At 38.0% G+C, this 22,304-nt stretch overlaps 1 protein-coding gene across 1 annotated transcript; it reads left to right on the forward strand.

Moving 5' to 3' along the window:
• Positions 1 to 267: 267 nt before the first annotated feature.
• Positions 268 to 2,878, forward strand: LOC307121330 (piggyBac transposable element-derived protein 4-like). The gene is made up of 2 exons (XM_079808858.1): positions 268 to 450; positions 935 to 2,878. Exons 1-2 carry the CDS (start codon positions 329 to 331, stop codon positions 2,676 to 2,678), a joined length of 1,866 nt encoding a protein of 621 aa, XP_079664984.1. The 5' UTR covers positions 268 to 328; the 3' UTR covers positions 2,679 to 2,878.
• Positions 2,879 to 22,304: the final 19,426 nt, after the last annotated feature.

The raw sequence follows: 22,304 nt of genomic DNA on the forward strand, positions 1-22,304 counted from the left end.
GCCTACAAAGTGACGTCATTACGAGAGAGAGAGAGAGAGACGCAAATCTAGAAAAAATAAAAATGCGGTTTATATTAGGAGATATTTTTAAAAATATGTCAGGAAATGAATGTTATAATTTTATTTTTCAATATTTAAAAGTGGCTAATTTATGGAATAGAATATAAAAAGGGAGGAAATGTGTACATTTTATCCACACTCCATACCAGTCGGTGGCGGTAATACACCATTTCGTTGTTTGTCAACCGCCAATAAATATCAAAGAAGAAGAAGAAGAGAGAGACGCGCGGCAGTTTTGTGGAGAAAGTTTGAGGATCGTCGGAGAAATATGGACGCAAATCAAGCGCTGGCCTTTTTTGATGCCACGCAGGATGATGAATATTCAGGAGAAGAGAGCTTTTTGACTGATGAGGAACTAGATTACCAGGATGGTCTAGACCCCGCTGAAGAGTAAGTGATATTTATTTATTTACTGTAAAAGTATATGTATATAAAGTAATATGATAAAATAGAAATGCGCACAGTAGCGTTTTCTACATATAATAATAATTATATTGGCGTTTTCTAAATATGTAAAAATAAGTTCTGTAAAAGTAGTATTTCGTTTTTCTATGTCTGTTACAGAGTAGTAAGAGTTGTGGATTACACTTTGTCTCAGCCATTTTTTGTCTGAGGTTTAGTGAGTTTACCTAGAGATGCACAAAGGATGTTGTAGTGGGGGGTAGGTCACACCTTTTAGCTGTGGAGAGAATGTCTCAAGGATGTTGTGGTGGGGGGGTAGGGCTTTCAACACTGCTCACCTTTTAGCTGTAGTGGGTTGGGGGTACAGTAGCAATCTCAGCCATTGTTATCTTATGTGAGAAATAAAATACAAAAACACTCATTGATCTGATATGTATGATCTAATATTTTGCTTTATTTGTTTGTTTTACAGTCGTGATAATGAAGAAGACACCAGCCCACCCACCCAAGCCAGACAGGAAAGCTCCCATTCTTCCGCTGTGGAGGGCCCTTCCACTTCTGCTGCAGCACCCCAGCAGCTGCCAGGAATAGGTCATGGACGGCTGCAGTCACGATCACGAGGGAGAGCGCGGGCAAGATCCGGATCCGGCAGCTTGAGGGGTCGACAGAGTCCTGAATCCACTAGGTCGAGATCTAGATCCCCACAGCCAGCAGCCCCAACTCCATCATGGAACAGTGAGAGTCAGCCAGACATCCCTCCAGTGCCCAAAAGGTTCGTCCCCACAAGAAAGCCAGGACATCAGCTCAGCCCCACATCCACATACACACCATTGGACCTTTTCAAACTTTTTGTCAGTGACAGTGCAGCAACCACTTTGTGTAAGAACACAAACACAAACGCTGCAAAAAACATTGCCAGTGGGAAAAAATATTCCTGGAAAAACTTATCTGTTGAAGAATTTTTCAAATATTTAGGACTGACTTTCTTTTTTGCACTGGTGAGACTGACAAATATCCGGGACTACTGGAGGACAAATACAATTTTCAGCCAACAGTTTCCCCACTCAGTGATGGCACGTGACCGGTATCAGGTCATTTCCTGGAACATCCACATGAGTGACCCTGATGAAGATGTCCACAACGACGGGAAGAAAGGGACACCAGCTTATGACCGGCTGTTTCGTCTGAAGCCCCTTTTAGATGACATCAAACATGCGTGCAGAGCATTTTATCACCCACGGCAGAACCTTTCAGTGGATGAGAGGATGGTGGCAATAAAGGCTCACACTGGCAAACTTTTTGTGCTGGCAGACAGCAGTATTGGGTACACTTTAGACTTTTCTGTATACACGGGGAAGTCTGTGTTTGATTCTGGTGTAGGACTGGCATACGACTCGGTTATGTCCCTCATGAACAAATCATCCCTAGGGAGTGGCTACAATGTGTATGTAGACAACTTCTACACAAGTCCAAAGCTATTCATGGATCTCTACAGCATGAACTTTGGAGCATGTGGCACCTACAGGGACAACAGACGAGGATGCCCCCGCACAACCACAAATGCCATGACCAAAAAGGATCCTAGGGGCACCATCAGGTGGATCCGTGACGGCCCTCTGGTTTTTGTAAAGTGGATGGACACTCGGGAAGTCTCTATCTGCTCCACAATTCACCCGGCCTTCTCTGGAAACACAGTTCAGAAAAGGGTAAGAACTCAGGATGGAGGCTGGGACACCAAATCCATTCCATGCCCAACCCCTGTCACTGAGTACAACAAGCATATGGGAGGTGTTGCTCTTTCTGATCAACTCATCCAATACTACTCCGTTCACCATAAAACGATGAGATGGTACAGGACATTTTTTTACCATTTTTTGGACATTGCTGCGACCAACAGCTACTTACTTCACAAGGAAATTTGTGCAGAGAAGCAGCAACAGCCCATGACCCACAGGGCTTTTCTGGAGGAGCTGACAGCCCAACTCTGTGGTGTTACCGTTGCTGTTCCCCCCACCCAGCAACAAAGTGACCATGTACCTGTGCCAACATCTGACCAAACTGATACCAGCAAGAAGGCCTCCTATGGTAGAAGGCAATGTGTGAATTGCAAACAGAAGAGGCAGGTCAAACAGGCCACCCCCTGGAAATGCAAAGCCTGTGATGTGGCCCTCTGTGTGATTCCTGATAGGAACTGTTTTGAGGCTTGGCACCAGTAAATATCCAAAATCCAAAGAGGCCAAAAACGCCTGGACTTTTTTTGGAAAAATGTAAATAGTTTTGGTTCTGTATTAGTTCTCATGTTTATTCCCGAGCTCCAGGACTCCAAAGACTTGAACAAACTGTTTTCCAGAGGAAATATGCTTAGCTTTTATTTATTTGTTTGTGTTTTCAATAAATATTTGAGTGATTCAATTTCCATTTTATGTTTTCATTTGTCTTTATGGTCCCATAACTTATTTTACATTCAGGTGACATCAATGCAACACAAATATACTGACAGTGCAACTTGTCTTGAAAAAAAAAAAAAGAGGTGTGTCAATTGTCTGTGCACAACAGGGTTGATGTTTTACAAGCTTTTTTAGTAAATAAAACCAGGCAGAAAATTAATTGTAAAAATACCCTTAGGTCTTAAAGGGTTAATCAGGGTTCCCACTCGTTCTGGAAAACCTGGAAAATTGATGACTAATTTTCCAGTCCTGGAAAACACATGGAAAATTTGATAAAATGTAAAATGTCCCGGAAAATCTTGTCTGGGAAAATTCTTTAAAAAAAAAAAGGTATGTCTTTAGCCGAATATAAAGAGTTTATTGCTAGTTGCAGAAAGCACATGTTCAGGAATGCTGAGTTTGATACGTGTGAGTAGTATTTTGAATAATGATGTTTAGTCTTGCTAATGCTATTAACTGCTCAAATGTATGCAGTGAATGTTAACTCGTAAGCTGCTACCTAATCACATAATTTTGATATAAAGTCACGTGTGTTATAAAGTCAGAATTGCGTGATATAAACTCGCAAGTCTTTTCTTCACAATTGACTTTATGCAGTTGCGAGTTTATATCTTGCAATTCCGACTTTTCTCAGAATTGTGAGATCTAAACTGCAATTGCAAGTTATAAAGTCAAAATCTGAGGAAAAAAGAATTGCAAAAATTTTCGCGTTTATATCAGAAATAATGTAAACTCGCAATTGCGATAAAGTCAGAATAGCGAGATAAAAAGTCAATTACCTTTTCTTATTCTGTGGAGTAAACAAGCTTCCATAGTCATAATGTATGAATAAGAGCTCGTATTGAAAAATGCTGGATTTTTAAGTAATGGCAATAAACTGTACAGCTTTTAAAGACTTAGAAAGCAATATTTGGTAGGATCCTTGTCTTTTATTCCCGCCGTAGTAAAATTGAAAATGTCCTGGAAAATGGTTGCTGAAAGAGTGGGAACCCTGTTAATGTAATGTTAGGCCTAACCCAATTCAATGCCAAGTTGTCATGTTCACGCAAGCAAAAAACTCTGCATGAATCACAGCCGAGGTAGCAGGCAGTATGAATTAGATCATAGTTTTGTTAAACCTGTCCTGGAGGCACCCCAGCCCTCTCTACTAACAAGCTGATTAGTTGACTCAGGTGTGATAGAGGGAGACAAAAATGTGCTGTGCTGGAAGTCACCTTATTGTTTTTGGTTGTCCAAGATGCCTATACATAAAAAATAAAATAAAAACACAAGCTATCACTTATAGGGTCAGTAAACGTTGCTTGGCAAGGCTACTCTACACAAGCCTATAGCTGAAAGCAGAGTTCTTTAGTTTATTGGGAAAATTTCAATTTTTAACATAACGATGTACTAGCTAGTTTAAGCAAATACTCAACATAACAGCAGATTGCTCACAAAACCTTTTTAAGAGGGTGTAGGGTTATTTATGGCAATCTATATTTCCATTAAGTTGACTCAAATCCTTTCCAATGTACTAATGGTTCTACTGGAAAAAGTTTATAAAAACAGCTGTGTGATATGCCCAAATTACCCAACATGGTGCTATGGTATGATCGCAACCCCTCATTTGGAATTTAGTGTACTGCATAGATTTAGAAAGTGCTGGATCTAGTAAATACTGTAGGGACCTCAACATTGTACAACATGTGGAGAGAAAAAAAATAAATAAAGAGGCAGAATTTAAAGCAGCTGAAGACAACTTGAAACTTTTTTTTATTTTTATTTTGTGATGTGAACAAATCTGGATTATACTGAACTGTGAAGGGGAAGATGTGGTTGGAGGGGGAGGATTGAACAGGTTTTTAAAAAAAAAGGATTTGTTGGTTTAACTTGAAGTAAGGAACTGAAAATTAAGGCAACCAGGTTACTCTGAGTTAATACAAAGAAAGAACAGTTTCATTGTATTAACTCTTTTAAAGAGCACTCAATCAAGGAAACCAGGTTAAGTCAAGCTAAACCAACAAATCCTTTGTGTTGAAGGCATCTAAAAGTCAATACAAGTCAAAAGGACACTTAAGACATCTCTTTGGAACATACACAGATGAATTAACAATAACAAAAAAATAAGGGTCAACTTTGATCTAAATGTTGGCAAACACAGAGAAGGGTCTTTTACATGTCCTCCATCTGGAAACAGCTGTACACAAAATAAAATAAATAGTTAAAGTGACAGTATCTTTTACGTAGTCGTGGAAGTAAAAACTACTGTAAAAGCGCACTTAAAAACAAATGACCCCACCGTGGCAACCCAAAACTTCACTCTGCAGTTAGAGTGAAATAGCAATGAAATCCATACCGAAGTCAAACCCAACAAGTGTTCACACTGTGGAAAGAGTCATCGTTTCTGCATCTCTGAGAGACAAAACATGAGGATACACACTGGATAGAAACCGTAACACTGCCATATTCAAAACAACAATTAAAAAAAGGGCACAATTCTCTATACAAAACAAAAAAAATAAGGGAGTGGGGTCAGAGTAAGCAAGTGTGAGGCGCACAAAAACAAAAAAAACAAAAAAAAACCTCCTTTAGAAAAGGAATGACCCCACTGTGGCAACCCAAAACTTCACTCTTGCAGTTAAAGTGAAATAGCAATGAAATCCATACCGAAGTCAAACCTAACAAGTGTTCACACTGTGGAAAGTCATCGTTTCTGCATCTCTGAGAGACAAAACATGAGGATACACACTGGAGAGAAACCGTAACACTGCCGTATTCAAAACAAACCAACAATTAAAAAAAGGGCACAATTCTCTATACAAAACAAAAATAAGGGAGTGGGGTCAGAGTTAGCAAGTGTGAGGCGCACAAAAAAAAAAAAAAAAAAAAAAAAAACAAACAAACCTCCTTTAGAAAAGAAATGACCCCACCGTGGCAACCCAAAACTTCACTCTTGCAGTTAGAGTGAAATAGCAATGAAATCCATACCGAAGTCAAACCCAACAAGTGTTCACACTGTGGAAAGAGTCATCGTTTCTGATAACAGAAGGTGTGATGTCCTAGCTGTGATGGATGGTGACCAGTGTAGAGGTTTGTCCAGGTAAGGCCTGAGCTGGTCCAGTCTGGGGCTCATTCAAACCACCTCAGCGTCGCTTTTGGCCTGGATGTCTTTCCTCTGAAAGTGAAGCAGTCCAAGCCTTGTGCCAGTGTCATGACAGAGCCTCCCTCAAAAGAGTCAACTATGTACACAAAAGACGACACCAATTTAAGATGTACACAATTGCTTAAGCCACAAAACAAATGGGTCATTGTAAATCTCTCACTGTATAAAGTGCAGGGTCCAAGCGTAGACAACTGCGACTGATGTCGCTTTATAGTGTAAGTTAGTTATGGAACAAGTTATAATTTAAAAAATGTCTACTTACGGTTTCTACCCCACCAAGAGTTCCAAACAAAGCCAAAGCAGGATCAACCTGGGACGCGGTGTCCCACCAGCACACTTGGCATTTTGCTCCTGCATGAATGAGTGGAATGGGTGATTCAGTAACTCCAAAGAGAAAGGCTGAATTCAGAATGGCATACTTGCAAGAAGAAAAAAAAAAGATAATTAGCTTATATAAATATATTGCCAACCACCTTAAAAGGTGATACGTGGGGCAACTTTGGCCAATGTTACAAAGCAATGTTGCTTGCCCATTGGGAATGGGCAACAAATTTCTATCTGGATGCTTTAGATCAGTCATGGGCCCGGTCTTACCTGGTTGCCTGTTGACCGCAACATTGCTCAAAAAGTTGCCCTGTCAGGGCTCCAGACTAACTTTTTTCACTAGGAGCACAGTGGCCCCCAACTGAAAATTTTAGGGGCACAACCAGAAATTTTAGGGGCGCACACCGTAAATCAACATGCTAACCAAATCTACTAATTTCCACTGTATTACTAATAGGGATCTGTATCGTTAAGGTTTTAATGGTATTACTACTCTTACCGATACTGCTTATCGATCCGGTACTTTAACAGTATTCTTACCGGTTCTTTTTTATTATACTTTTTTTTTTTTTTTTTTAATAAAAAAAAAACATAATTAAGAACATAATTAACATGGCTTTATAATCTGAAAAGTAAAATATCTATAGCAAAAGAAACCGCAAAGTTTGAACAAAATATAAAACATCTATTTGTAAATGGACCAGTGTGCAGGCATTCGGAAGGTCTGCTAACATTAATATTACAGTAAAGAACAAACCTGCAAAGAAATCTAATACAGTAATGAAATGTAAAATAACACTGCATAGTTTTCACTGTATAAATTGATAGATTAATGCTTATAAAAGCTAAAGTTATTAATTCAAGAGATGTGAATATTTTCTATTTGCCTTTTGTTCGATTCGAATTAATGGCTCAATCGTCAGCAGGTTTATTAGACGCTGCCCCTTTAAGACCGATTGAATGTATAACTAATATCATATTCTCCTATTTCTCCAAACTATTTATGCCCATTTAAGATATAAACTGTTAAAATAACTACTCTCCAATCCGGTCATTTTGACACCGGCTATTTGTTGTTTATTTGATGGTTTAGACGCGCACACGAAGCCTAAAATATTAAGTGCAAGTCGGTCCATTTCGCAGCACACACACATAAGCCGCCTTGAAGTTGGAAACAGCGTCTCTTGCGCGGATTATTGTGCATTTAATAGCTCTTTATTATCAAACACATTCCACAGTTTAGCAACAGTAGAGACTGCAGTTTACAACAATCACTGAATCTGACGTTTAGTTTAGGTTTAACAAGAAATGACAGCGCAAGGCTGTGAAGGGAAGGATGTCGCGCTCGACTGAACACGGCTATAGGAATAGTTTTACCTCATTCCATCTTTTTATAATTCTTGGAAGCCAAAATCGAAAATAAAATTAGATTAATATCACAGCACATCCCTAAAGTTTAAGCAGACTAAACTTTTGTTTAGTTCTTGGCCATCGTCACTCATTAAAGCTGACTGTGGTGTTGTGTTCGCGTAGCTCCACGTGACATAGCTCGTTCGCTTTCTCTCTCTTCTGGATTGCGAAATGCATCACGGACAAATGGTTTAATATTCTCTCATATAGAAACGGCTGGCAAAGATAGAATTTGCCAGACATAACGTCTATCAATTATAATTAGTAAGTGTATTTTCTTAATTTCTCCAGTACCGACAGCAGGCAAATTTACAGGTCGCACATGTGCGACTGGATGTAAAATTCAGTTGCACACTCTCAAATTTTAGTCGCAAAATGCGACCATTTGGTCGCACTCTGGAGCCCTGCCTGTGTATCATCACCATTAAAAAGACAGTGACATGAATCAACGTATAAAATCAGAAGTAGCTTTTCCACAAGTTGAGGCACAAACTGCAGTTTCATACAAAAATACAGCTGCAAGCAGCAATACCGGGGCCAAGCGCAAAGACAAGACATGCCAAAATGGCTGGCAATGTCAGATCAATTGCAGCAATGAGCAATTTAAAAAAAAAAAAAAAAAAAAAAAACTGATTTTAGGCAAAAGGTTGAAAAATGCATTGTAGTCTGAGTGTCACACCAACTGCAACAATGAACAATTATACAGTTTAAGAAGATTAGACAAAATGACTGAAATCTCATATATAGGGTCACTAATAATATAATTTAATGGTTTATCACTTTTGACTAATAGATGGCACAGATACGAAATTATGTGGTGTGGTCAGAATAAGGCAGGGGTGTCCAAAGTCCGGCCCGCGGGCCAAATGCGCCCGGGGATGAATTTAAAACGGCCCGCAGCGCGTCTATTAAAATGCATTATATGTGGCCCGCCACGGATCATTTACAAATCATGCAGTTTCACGATGTCACCGTGAGGTGGCAGTACTAGACTTTAGGCCAGGGAAACCACGCCCAAAGCGGAACGAAACAGCGCTGCTTGTGCTCTGCGCAACTCGCGAGCTCTGACTCAAATGTGTTTACCTGCTGAGTGACTCGATCATATGACCACTAAACAACCTTCCGAAGCCCGCGAGAAGTGTTCGAGTTCAGCGCTGAGGTCTTCGGTACTGAATCTCTGTGATTTGATTTAAATCCAGTTAAACAGCGCTGACTTAACAACACTAACGTGCAAATCAGGAGAAACGCTAAGCCGATTTAGTTCAAATACTTTTCAAACAACAATTCGCAACATTTATCATGGATTTACTGTGGTAACACCTGTAACCGTGGTAATTTGTCAGAAATGTAGGTTAATATCTAATTTTATTTAATTTGTAATGTAGACATGTATTAAATGAGTAATAAAAGGCCAAATTGCAGACTATTTTTTGTCATTAACTTGCAGTTTTGAGCATTTGTATTTATATGTCTATAGACTAAACACCATTCTAGATAGATATATATATATAGTATGTATTACTTTTTGCCTTGTGTGCAACTGCAAAAAATGCTGTAATTTAGTATTTTTGTCCTGTTTCTAGTCTAAATATATCTAAAAATTCTTAAATCAAGATGTTACGAGAAGTTAAATGACATTAGATATTTGTTCTTGTTTTCTGGAAAATAAAATTCAATTGAAGTGAGTTTTTGTTTAAAACAAGCAAATATATCTGCCAATGGGGTAAGAAAAATAATGTTTGTTTGGAATCTTTAAGGAAGATTTTGGAAGATTATTTTTCTAATCCATTGGCAGATAATTTAGTTTGTTTCAAGAAAAAAAAAAATCAATTCATTTCGATTTCCCCCCCCAGGAATAAAGAAAAAAAAAAAATATTTTACTTAGTAAAAGCATCTTGATTTAAGAATTTTTTGATATTTGGACTGGAAAAAAGACAGAAATACCAAGTCAGAAAAGCATGTTTTGTAGTGTGGTTTTACCTGTTTTGATCTAAATAGAGCACTTATTAAATTTAAATAAGAATAGAGTTCTAACTCCGTAATATTAAAATTTCACCCCTTAAAACTTTCATCAACCAAAAAGTTCAGATATTGTTAAATATCTATACATTCCCTGTCTTATCTCAAGCTACTCTACTGTCAGTGCAAGCTTTTGTCATACATATACACATACATACATATATATATATATATATATATATATATATATATATATATATATATATATATATATATATATATATATATATATATATATATATATATATATATATATTAGTGCTGGGCATCGATTAAAAAAAATTAACTAATTAATCAAATTTTTTTCTGTAATTAATCGTGATTAATCGCAAGTTATTAATATTTTAAGTTTTTAATATTGTAATAATTTCAGTTACTCCCCAAATTAATGTATAAACAATTTAAAGACAGCATATTTTAAATATGCGTTGTATTGTCATCTTATGAATGAAGGCCAGTATCACTGATACTAATGTCTCTATGAAACATGACGTTACATTACAGTATAACTGAAAGCTCCCAATTTCAAAATTTATTAGGCTTTAAAAAAACAACTTTTAATTTAAGTGAACTTAAAACAATCTTTACATAAACCCAAAATAATAAATGTTATATTTACCCATGGCCTTCCCTGTTTTACATATACATAAATGTAATAGTTATCAAACACCTTTCTTAACTGCATAAATAATAAATGAAATATAGATTAATCATCATTAAAGCTACAATTTTCACTGTTCCTGTTGTTCTTTGATGAACATTAATGACATCAGTGCTCCTGTCACTTTAAGAACAGCCGCGGATCTCACGCGCATCTCATTTCCTCACAACTCTTTAAGTTCATTTAAGACGTTATTTAACTAATTTAAGACTCCTAATATGAGAATACTCAAAATCCTCTGTGTTCTTGTTTGTTCAAAAGCAAAAGAGAACTCGATGTGAGCAGGAAACTGACGCGAGTCTATAAGTCGAGTGTGTGTGTGTGTGTGTTGATTAGCTGACATGAGACGCATCCACACCTATTTTTTTACGGTCTATGTTCCACACACAGGACATTGGCATACAGTGCGCTCTCTTGTGTCTTGTCGCGCTTGGAAGCATTTACATGAATAAGAGCGTGATGATCATGTAACGCCAAGCAAAAATTGACATAAAAACGGACGCTGCGTTATTTGCGTTAAATATTTTTAATGCGTTAAGCTGAAAAAATTAATCGCCCGCGTTAATTTGCCCAGCCCTATTTATTTGTTTATTTATATATATAAATAAAATAGAAAAGGGACCGGCCCCCGGGTATGTCCACAACATCGAATCCGGCCCCCTTTAAAAAAAAAAAGTTTGGACACCCCTGGAATAAGGGAACAATGACACATGCAAAGTTTGATGCCAATATGTCAAAGCACTGCAGAGATACAGCCTCAAGAGTCATTTTGGCATCATGCCTCAACTTCGTCGCTGCAGTATACAAAAACTGTTTCATCTATTGATGCAAAATCCATAACTTTGTTGACAGTCTGAAGATGATACGATTCGATTTTGGTGGAAATCAAACAAACGGTCTAGGACGAGTTAAAAAGTAGGTTTCGCAAATAATAATATGAGAGGACAAGGTTTGCCAAATATGGCATAAGTGGCATCCATGTTCTCGGCATGAGCCAAGGAATGCATTATAACCAGTTTCATTAAACTAGGCTAATTTAATCAAAAGTTATTAGCATTTTTGAAAATTGTTATAACTTTATCACAAGGTGGTAGTGCCCCAAAACGTTATGAGTACCTTCAGGGCACAGCGCGAAAGACACATACCAAGTTTCGTAACGATACACTAATGCGTTTGTAAAATATAGCATTTTTTTGACAATTCAAAATGGCCGATATGGGAAATTTGGCTAAAGCGTTCAGAAGTTATAACCAATAATATTGAATATCACTTACTCGCCCTCGGTGTTCCAAGTTATAACCAAAATTAGCCCATTGTCATATCTCCGGACCAGTAGGTGGCAATGTGCCGATACGCTGCATGTTGCCTCATATCATGCTTGTGATGACATGTACCAAGTATGGTTTGAATACGATAAAGTGTTGTAGAGATATTGCCTTAAGTGTGTTTTCGCAAGCGTTATGTAAAATTTGTTTACGCTTTTATCGAAAACGATTTGACAAATCAACTTGATTTGCAAGATTTTTTTGTCAGCATGGTCTGAAGATGATCTGGTTCAATTTTTGAGCAAATCAGACAAACCGTCTAGGACGAGTTTGCAAAAGTAGGGTTTTCGAAAATTTTACCGCCATTTTAAATTTTTCATGACAGAAAATTGTCATTGTGCCATCGAATCGTCTTGAGCCAAGGAATCAGAGGAAAACAAGAATTGTTTCTAGCCCTTATGGTTCAAAAGTTATTAGCATAAACATGAGTCAAACTTTGGACTGATGGTGGCGCTAGAGGGATTGAGTTAAAGACTCAAATTTGATTTGGTGACAGATCAGACTCTCCTCTATGAGTGTGCCAAATCTAGGCCTAGAGGGGTCACAAATTCTCACCTGTGCTTCTGATTTAGCACAATTAACTCTGAAATCTTGCCAGTTCCTTGAAATCTGGTCCTTTTCATGCTCCTCTCGTTCCCCATCCCCCTCCTCCACAGTCTCCCTCTCATTCAACTCCTTTTCCAAATTAAGGCGTTCTTTTGCTCTCCGCGCGGTCACCAACATAATCACTCTTGGAACTGCAGCTGCAGGATTAGTATTATTGGCTTTAGAAAGTGCCAAAGGTGAACAAAGGGGACCAGCAGACCTACCAACCTTGAAGAAACTTTAAGAGACGAGACGTAAAACGTTGATCAGTGCACCTCAAAGGGTTAGTTCACCCAAAAATGAAAATTCTGTCATTAATTACTCACCCTCATGTCGTTGGACACCCGTAAGACCTCCGTTCATCTTCGGAACACAAATGAAGATATTTTTGTTGAAAGCTGATGGCTGAGAAAGGCTTCAGATAGGCCTCCATTGGCATTCAGTACATTCACACTTCCAAGATCCATCTCACCACAGTGACTCTACAATAATTTTACGATGCGACGACAATAGTTTTTGGGTGCAAAAAAAACAAAATCTAAATAACACCTTTATCCAACTTGTTATTGCTTTCCGTGTGCCTCCACGACGCATGCGCGAGAATATGACGTAGCACCGGCGTTTGGGAATCCATGAAATACACACTTAAGCCCCATTTTGAGAACTACACAGAGACCTAAAGCACGATCAATGTAGAATTCAACAGCTTAGACACACGAGTCTTCCTCTGCTTGTAAACAAATCGCTTCTGGGTCATGTGTCAGAACGCCGGATCTGCGTCATTCTCGCGCACGCGTCGTGGAGGCATACACGGAAGACAAGAACAAGTTGGATAAAGTTGTTATTTTGATTTTTTTTTTTGCGCACAAAAACTATTGTCGTCGCATCGTAAAATTATTGTAGGGTCACTGTGGTGAGATGGACTTTGTAACGACGTTTTAAGTGCCTTTTATGGGTCTTGGAAGTGAATGTACTGAATGCCAATGGAGGCCAATCTGAAGCCTTTCTCAGCCATCAGCTTTCAACTAAAATATCTTCATTTGTGTTCCGAAGATGAACGGAGGACTTACGGGTGTCGAATTACGGGTGACATGAGGGTGAGTAACTAATGACAGAATTTTCATTTTTGGGTGAATAACCCTTTAAGACTTCTTTTTATGAGCTGGATTTTAACAAATACAAACGGCTGAAACCGGGAATATAGAACATGATAACCAAAAACACAGTCTCTCAAGATAATGTCTTCTAAACAACAAATAAAAATGTATTTGGGAAACAACTTTGGCTGAGTAATCTCACCTGGTGTTTATGCAGCTTCACACTCGACGCTGTATGTATATTTCCAGGTTGCGAGGCATTTGCAACAACGCTCGCGCTCTTTTTGAAGTGGGTTGCAGCGGCAACACACACAAAATAACACAGACAGAAATAAAGGCTATATCGCCGGATGGAGCAGCTGGAACGGCAGGCGGCGACCAAGCAGGAATCCGACGTCCTCGGGGCTGTAGAGAAGTTCCGCTGAGTGCTGTTCGACGGCGGGGCTTCTATTCTGGATGTCAACATAGGTATCGCTGAAGGAGATTATATCTGATTTCCTATGTCAAAACACGGTGTTTTATAGCCTCAGATATGCTAATTGTAGAGACCTTGTTCGGCGGGAATTCTAGCGACCCCTATTGGTTCGCTCTCTCTGCCGCCTCGCCATAGGTTCATGCAGTTCCCACTGCACAGCCAATCAGCGCGCAGCTCGCGTTGGTCTATCGGCTGTGCAGCGGCACTGCGTTTTACATAGACACTATAGAATAAAGTTTTTGCTTCATATTCTCGAGAAAAGGAGTTTTCCCATACGCAATACGAGAGACCTCTCGAAAGGGAATCGTAAATGTGCACGGATTCATCGTTGGCCTTGACATGTGCTTTCTTAATGAGCCATTTCACAGATGAGACCAATTACGTTTCATCTGTTTTCCCTAAACAGATATCAGTCGAGTACACATGGCACTCATCACAAGCTGATTAGATATGCAAATGAGAGAGAGTTGCACTCCACCTAGCACTCTGCTAAAGTCATTAGCGAATTCATTCAGGGAAGATGTAGTTGAGTTGTGGTTTCAGGGAAGAGAGACTTTTATAATATACCGGCTTGCTACAAGTCACTGATTCTTGAGGTCAAGTTTTAGATGTTAAAAAATAAAAACGAACACTACATTATTAAAAATTGGTATTTTTTGTTGACAAAGGTCTCAGATAATGAAGCATAGGCTACAGACTGTAAATATTTTTCAAAAACTTTATATTTATTCACTTCATAACTTAATTTGTGTCACACTAAAAATCTAAAAATCATGCTAATTTAATTGAATCTATCCAAAAACAGTGTAAAGTTTTCAGTTGAGTAATAATGGTGTTCAGTGAAGAGGCTAAGTCATAAAATATACATTCTCTGTTTTTCCCCCCACACTATTAGATTAGATTAGATTCAACTTTATTGTCATTACACAAGTACAAGTACAAGGCAACGAAATGCAGTTTAGGTCTAACCAGAAGTGCAATAGCAGCAAGTGCAGGATATACAACGTTTGCATAAGTGCAGGACATGGATATGTACTGAATATATATAAATATATCTATAAATAGAGAGATGGCTATTACTATAAACAGAATTTACAGGTGAATATGTACAGTGAATAATATACAGATGGTTAATACTATAAACAGAATTTACAGGTGGATATGGACTATGAATATAATATAATATACAGATGGCTATTACTATAAACAGAATTTTACAGATAGAGGTATACAATGATATGTTAGGCTAAAATGAGGAATATGGCAGTAGATTAAGGTAGTGCAATAAATCATGGACAGAAGCTATTCGAAAAAAAGTGTAAAAGTGCAGTGGAAGTGGTTGCATATTACAGTTAGAAGTACGGTGCAAAATACAAATGTAAACAGTTGGTACTGTAAATAACAGTCGGCAGTGCAAATGAGCATAATCCAGTTACGGTATGGTAGTGCAAAATGCATAAGTAAACAGTTGTTACTGTAATAAACAGTCGGTAGTGCAAATAACAAAGTGAAGGTGGATGTGAGGTAGGAGAGTTATCAGTATATGAGGGGAGTGGATCAGCGGGGGTTTGAGTTCAGTAAAGAGACAGCTCTGGGGAAAAAACTGTTATTTAGTCTGCTGGTCCTGGTCCGGTGGATCCTGAAACGCCTGCCGGAGGGCAGGAGAGAAAACAGTCTGTGGGCTGGGTGAGAGGAGTCCTTGAGGATGCTGCGAGCTCGATGCAGACAGCGTTTCCTCTGGATGTGCTCGATGGCAGGTAGTGGAGTCCCTGTGATGCGCTGGGCAGTTTTCACCACCCGCTGCAGTGCCTTGCGCTCCGCAACAGAGCAGCTCCCATACCACACTGCCACACAGTTGGTCAGGATGCTTTCTATTGCGCAGCGATAGAAGTTCACCAGGATAGCCGAGGAGAGCTGATTCTTCCTCAGTGTCCTCAGGAAGAAGAGGCGCTGGTGAGCCTTCTTGACCAGGCTGGAGGTGTTGGTCGTCCACATGTCCGCCGAGATGTGGATCCCCAGGAACTTGAAACTGGAGACACGTTCAAAAGCCATTCCATTGATGTGGATGGTGTCGTGTGTGCCTCTTGACTCCTTCCTGAAGTCCACGATGAGCTCCTTCGTTTTGGTGGTGTTGAGGAGCAGGTTATTTTCGGTGCACCATGTGGCCAGGTGCTGGATCTCCTCCCTATAGGCAGTCTCATCGTTGTTGCTGATGAGACTGCCTATGGGGAGCCCATAGGGAGGTTATTATGAACAACCCAGTTCCTAAATTCATTAATTCTCCTCCCTTGTATTAATATTAAACATATATGTTCTTAGGTAATTAAAGGGTTAGTTCACCCAAAAATGAAAATTCTGTCATTAATTACTCACCCTCATGTCGTTGGACACCCGTAAGACCTCCGTTCATATTCGGAACACAAATAAAGATATTTTAGTTGAAAGCTGATGGCTGAGAAAGGCTTCAGACAGGCCTCCATTTAAATTCAGTACATTCACACTTCCAAGATCCATGAAAGGCACTTAAAACGTCGTTACAAAGTCCATCTCACCACAGTGGCTCTACAATAATCTTACAATGCGACGACAATAGTTTTTGTGCGCAAAAAAAAATCAAAATAACACCTTTTTCCAACTTGTTCTCGACTTCCGTGTGTGCCTCCACAACGCATGCGCGAGAATATGACGTAGCGCCGGTGTTCGGGAATCCATGAAATACAGACCTAAACACCTAAAACCTAAAACACGATCAATGTAGAATCCAACAGCTTAGACACGCGCGTCTTCCTCTGCTCGTAAACAAATCGCTTCTGGGTCATGTGTCCGAACGCCGGATCTGCGTCATATTCTCGCGCATGCGTCGTGGAGGCATACACGGAAGTCAAGAACAAGTTGGATAAAGGTGTTATTTTGATTTTTTTTTTGCGCACAAAAACTATTGTCGTCGCATCGTAAGATTATTGTAACCTTTACATTATTGTACTAACCCTTTAAGAGATAATATCATGTACTTCCATTGATGTTTTAAACCGTTTATAAATTGAGATCTTCAAAATTAACAAAAACCTTCACCTGACGGTGTTAAATACCGATGGTGTTGGCAAAGGTAGAGTTGAGGCCGAATAATGTAAATAGAATCATGAAACAGCATTAGAAGAATTCCCAATATGCAAAAACATTAAATTACGACTTTTTGAGAGCACTTGTCAACCATCAGACATAAAACAATAACAGCTTTTTTTTTTGAGATGGCAAACCTGAAACCTTTAAAAAACAAAACATACCACCTTAAAACATTAAAACACACAGGGGTGTATAGCTAATAATTAGCCTACAGAATATTTGTACATTATTATTATTATTTTGGAGTATTTTTAAATTACGGTACTTTAATATGCTTATTGCGACTTATTTACATTTCCAAGTCAAAACTCTTAACTTTTTCCTCCTTAACATTACATGATACCTTCAAACTAAAGTACAAAATAGGCTACATATTTCACAGATAATAACATTTTGACATAGTTCATACTTAAAAATCCATGTCATCCACCCATTCAAAGTCCATGAAGATTATTCATTCTTGTGAAGTTATGTATCAACAAAGACTATAAGGGACTTTGATATCAGTCACACCACAGACAAATATGTTTAATCAAAGTCTGTCCTGTTGTGTCATAAAACCTTTCAGGATTTTTGAGGGAAAAAAACAGGGTTTTTTTTTTTTACAGAGTTTGTGTATTAAAGTTACTTTATTGTTTATAATCTTTCAAAAGCTATTTCTTTGTGTTTTTAACAAATAGACAATTAACGCATTTGACGATAAACACAATCCACTCACAAAATATACACACACAAACAAAAAGTTATTTATTTAGGACTTTTCAGTATTAAAGCCACAATATGTAGCCTAATTTTTCGCTGCTAGAGGTCGCTTATTGAAAACATAAGCTTAGCTTGATGGCGCCTTGACATCGCGGTGCTTTTATTATGCCACAGTCGCCGCTTCTGCTTCTTCTGCTTCTTCTGCTTCTTCTGCTTCTTCTGCTCATGTGTATGTGGGGTAACGCAGCGCTGGTTTACTGTGTTGGGGAAAGTTACTTTGAAAAGTAATGCTTTACAATATTGCGTTACTCCCTTAAAAAGTAACTAATTGAGTTACTTAGTAACTTTTTAAGAAAAGTAATGCGTTACGTTACTTTTGCGTTTCTTTTTCTCACATGGGCTGGGCTTGTTTTTGTTTTTTTTATAAAAAAATTTTGTGCAACGGTAAAGACCTCTTCATACCAAAATTGAAATAATAAGCTCTAGGCGGAGGTAAAAATGCACATTCACGCATGAACAGTAGAGGGCGCAGCTCTGCTGTGCTGCCATTCTGGATAATGGTAGAATAGGATATAGGAGAAAAAAGTTTTACCAATAAAAACTAAAAATCTAGTAATTTTCATCATCAAAGGTCAGCAGCAAGACATTGGTAAATTAAATATAAAGGTAGATTAAATGTATAAAAATAGTTGTTTTATATAACATTTAACTATTGGAGGTTTGCATAGTAGGCTACTCTGATTTTGCATTTGACTGATTGTATTCATTTTGAAGAGTACAGAATCTTTATTGTGCAAGTGAGATAAATAAATGCTCACATTAAGTCTAGACCTACAATAACCATAATGTTTACACAAAACACCGCTGCACTTATTTTTCTCAACATGGGGGCAGGAGAGCTGTCAGTCAAATTAATGTGAAAAAGTAACTCAGATATTTTGTTGTAAATTTGAAAAGTAGCCTAATGCGTTACTTTACTAGCCTGGGAAAACCCAGACAACGTCCGGCAAATTTAGATTTGCTCTGCAAGTAGTCTGGCAAAGAGTCCTTTCAAACCCATTTCTAAACCCTAGAAATCGCGGCACCAATCAGAAACGTTGGGGCGGGCTTTACACGATGACGACAGCGCAGCGACGTTGAAGCAGATTTGCCGCTGCTGTGGAGCATCACTCGTTCGAATCAGCTATCGCGTCTGTTTTAAGCGATTTAAACTTCTCCTTTTCGTTAAAACCCGAGCAAAGAACAACACTCGAAGCCTTTATATCTAAAAAAGATGTTATCGCTGTTTTACCGACTGGATTCGGCAAAAGTCGTGTGGAAAAACGAATGGGTCTTAGCAAGAGTCCTCTGGTAGTGTTCATGTTTTACAAAATATAGTTTTAAGTCCTTTTCAGGAGTGAATGAAGTTGTTTAAAGCTCAAATCTGTGGTTTATTTATAAAGAGAGCGCCTTTTTTTAAATTTGATCTGCCGTTTTCGGAGTTGTGAGTTCCAGTGGTTCAGCGGCGCTCAATCGATCATTGAGCCCGCCGAGAGGCGCCTTTCCTCGGCCAGTCCTTCTGCCGTCTGCCGCTGGCTCTGATGTCTCTGTAGTGGTTAAACCGTCTCGTCTTGAGTAGATCTAACGGCTGATCTTTGCTCTCATTAATCTATAATTTGTTCCTAGACAGATCGTTTTATCTGAGGGCAAAGTGAAGTTTCATAACTTTATATTTTTAAGATATTAAACTTAACCGTTGTAGTCTCCTGGCGCTGACTTTGACTGAATTGCTTTATTTATTGTATAGCTTCTTATACCTTTTACTTATACTTGTATAATTGCTATTGATGATCACACATAAACTGACATTTAACAAAAAGAGACTGGGTTGTGTTTTGTGTCATATTTAATTTATTAACAGTGATAATCATAGCCTATATTATGTGTGTGTTTTTTTTAATGTAAACGAAAAGAGGCTGGGTTTTTTATATTTCGTTTTGTTATAAACATGCATTGAAGATAATATGCATTGCGTGCACTACATATACAAATATATACTGAGTGATACTGTCAAGAGCATAGTAGGCGGACTAGTGTCCTCCCGTCCTCGGGAGTTCGTTCTCTGGAGTCAAACTTGGTAAGTCCCGGACGCAAGTCAGAAGTTCGCGTACGAAATATGTCATAAAACACCACTGCCTCATTTCATAAAAAAATTAAAATTAAACATAATAATAATAGCCACACGAATGTGGTTCAGGCAACGCGTAGCTAGGCCTACATTGATTATCTTATATATTTATAATAAAACGAAGTATAAAACACCCTGCCTCTTTTTGTTTACATTTTAAAAATAATATATTAAACATTAATATGTGGTTTAGGTAAGGTGACCAGATTTCTGAAATGGAAACCGGGGACATTTCCTATTTGAGAACACAAGTAGTCCGATGTTTCTCCGTCGCTCTGCATACGTCATCTCCCTCATCGCTCTGATTGGTTTTAGGTCTATCCAATTGCGCCGAGAGGCATTTGAGCGACGCCCGTTGGTGACGCCCCTTTGGAAATGATTTGTCTATGAAGCTTTGCCAGACCATAACTCAGTTACTACTGAGAATGGTCTGGTTTTAACAAGGCTATTACTTTACTAGTTACTTTGGAAAAGTAATATTATTACCTAACTCAAGTTACTTACAAGTTACTAATGCGTTACCCCCAACACTGCTGGTTTATCATATTAGAAACATTATTTGAGTGTGTTGAAAGTTATGTTATAATGCTACTCTTTGCGTTCGTTCAGCGGCTACTATGAGACACTTGTTGCACACTGCAGTGAGATCGATACTTGGCATGGTAAAACATGGTAGGCTCGAGGTAAATCAAGAAATCTGATTTAAACAATAAGACTGTGTTGGGCTACGATAACGATGATTCGTTTTTTTTCCATGAATGTATACAAACAGTTGCTCATCTGTCTAATAAAACCCATTATATTAACGTGTCTTTGGCCTTTGTTTCTATAAATAAAGCGAGGGTAAGGTGTGATGTCACTAGAAACGCACAACCGTGTCCTGGTTAAAATAGCTTATTTCTCTGGATTTAAACATTCTATATTTGGGATAGGGTAGAGTGGGGGAAAACGCCCCACTGGGGTAAAACTCCCCCCACCTGTTTTTCCCAAAATAACCACTAGAGGGAGTCAAGATACATTTTCACTTTTGCTATGCACTACGTTTGACAACGGGGATAAACAAATCTCCTTGGAGAAGCTGACACCAGCTACGTATTTGAAGAGAAGAGGATAAAATTTTCAGATATTAGTTAACAAGTGTTTAAGAGAATATTGTTCTGCAGGATATCACAGTGATGTATGATAGATGAATAGTGAAGTCTGTAGTTTGAGAGGATATGTTATTTATAAGGAATATAATTATATGTAAATATATATATATATATATATATATATATATATATATATATATATATATATATATATATATATATATATATATTTTTTTTTTTTTTTTTTTTTAAAGTCATAGCTTGTGGGGTAAAACGCCCCCTACACTGAGGGGTAAAACGCCCCCCCCAGAGGGCATAGTTTCTCTCTATCATAATTACTATAATAACATATTTCTGTCTATCAAATCCTTTGTTTTACACTTAATGCAGTATAACTAGGTGGTAAAATCAAAATATTTGAAAAAAAAAAAAATTTACCTCAAGTGAGCATTAGGCTAGCTTGATAGCACAGTTAGCTCACTGACGGAAGGTGGTTAGGTGACCCAATGATAAAACTTTGGCTTTTAATGCATTTATTGAATATATTTCACTACATAAATATACACATTTATAAGTTTAATATTTATTGATGTATTTATTTATTACAACATATTTGTTTGCATGACTTAGTTATATGTATAAATTTAAATGTTAAAAATATGTTGGACATTTCTCAAATAAATATTAATATATATAGGCCTATACAGGTTGATACATTACTTGCCTTTTACTTTTAGAGATTAAAAATTAGTCTGTTCATTTTGCTGTTGATCTATGAAGCAAACTGGTTGGTAAGAAAGGGGGCATTTTACCCCACTTTGGGGGCCGTTTTACCCCACTGCGACCTTTGTACAAAAATATTTTCAGTCAAAATACTAAATAATTATGAAGACTGAGCAATTTTAATATTTGGTGAATAACTCCTGCCATAGTCACTCTAAACCGGGATGGCAATTCTAGTCACATTTATGTTTTGTTTCACTGTAATGTCACATTTTCCTTAAGGGGGGGGGGGGGGGGGGGTCCCCCCACTCTACCCTAATGTAAATAGCCAACACAAGTCAACAAAATATAATTATAACATTGTTCTATTGGTTTTTGGACATATTGTGCCTTTTTTTCTTTTTTTTATTGCTGATAACGGAACCATACAAAAAAGAGGTGTACATCACATAATATCAACTACGACAATAGTAAATGTGACAACCGCAGAAAGAAAAAAAGAAAGAAAGAAAAAAGATAATAAAAAAAAAAAAAAAGAAGAGGGCCATTAC

This window comes from Gobio gobio (genome assembly GCF_949357685.1).
Source record: "Gobio gobio genome assembly, chromosome: 2".
Taxonomy (NCBI): domain Eukaryota; kingdom Metazoa; phylum Chordata; class Actinopteri; order Cypriniformes; family Gobionidae; genus Gobio; species Gobio gobio.

Coding starts and splice junctions, on each gene's coding strand:
- LOC307121330 (XM_079808858.1), top strand. CDS start 329: ATGGACGCAAATCAAGCGCTGGCCTTTTTTGATGCCACGCAGGATGAT. Junction 451..934: donor GGTCTAGACCCCGCTGAAGA/GTAAGTGATATT, acceptor TTTGTTTTACAG/TCGTGATAATGAAGAAGACA.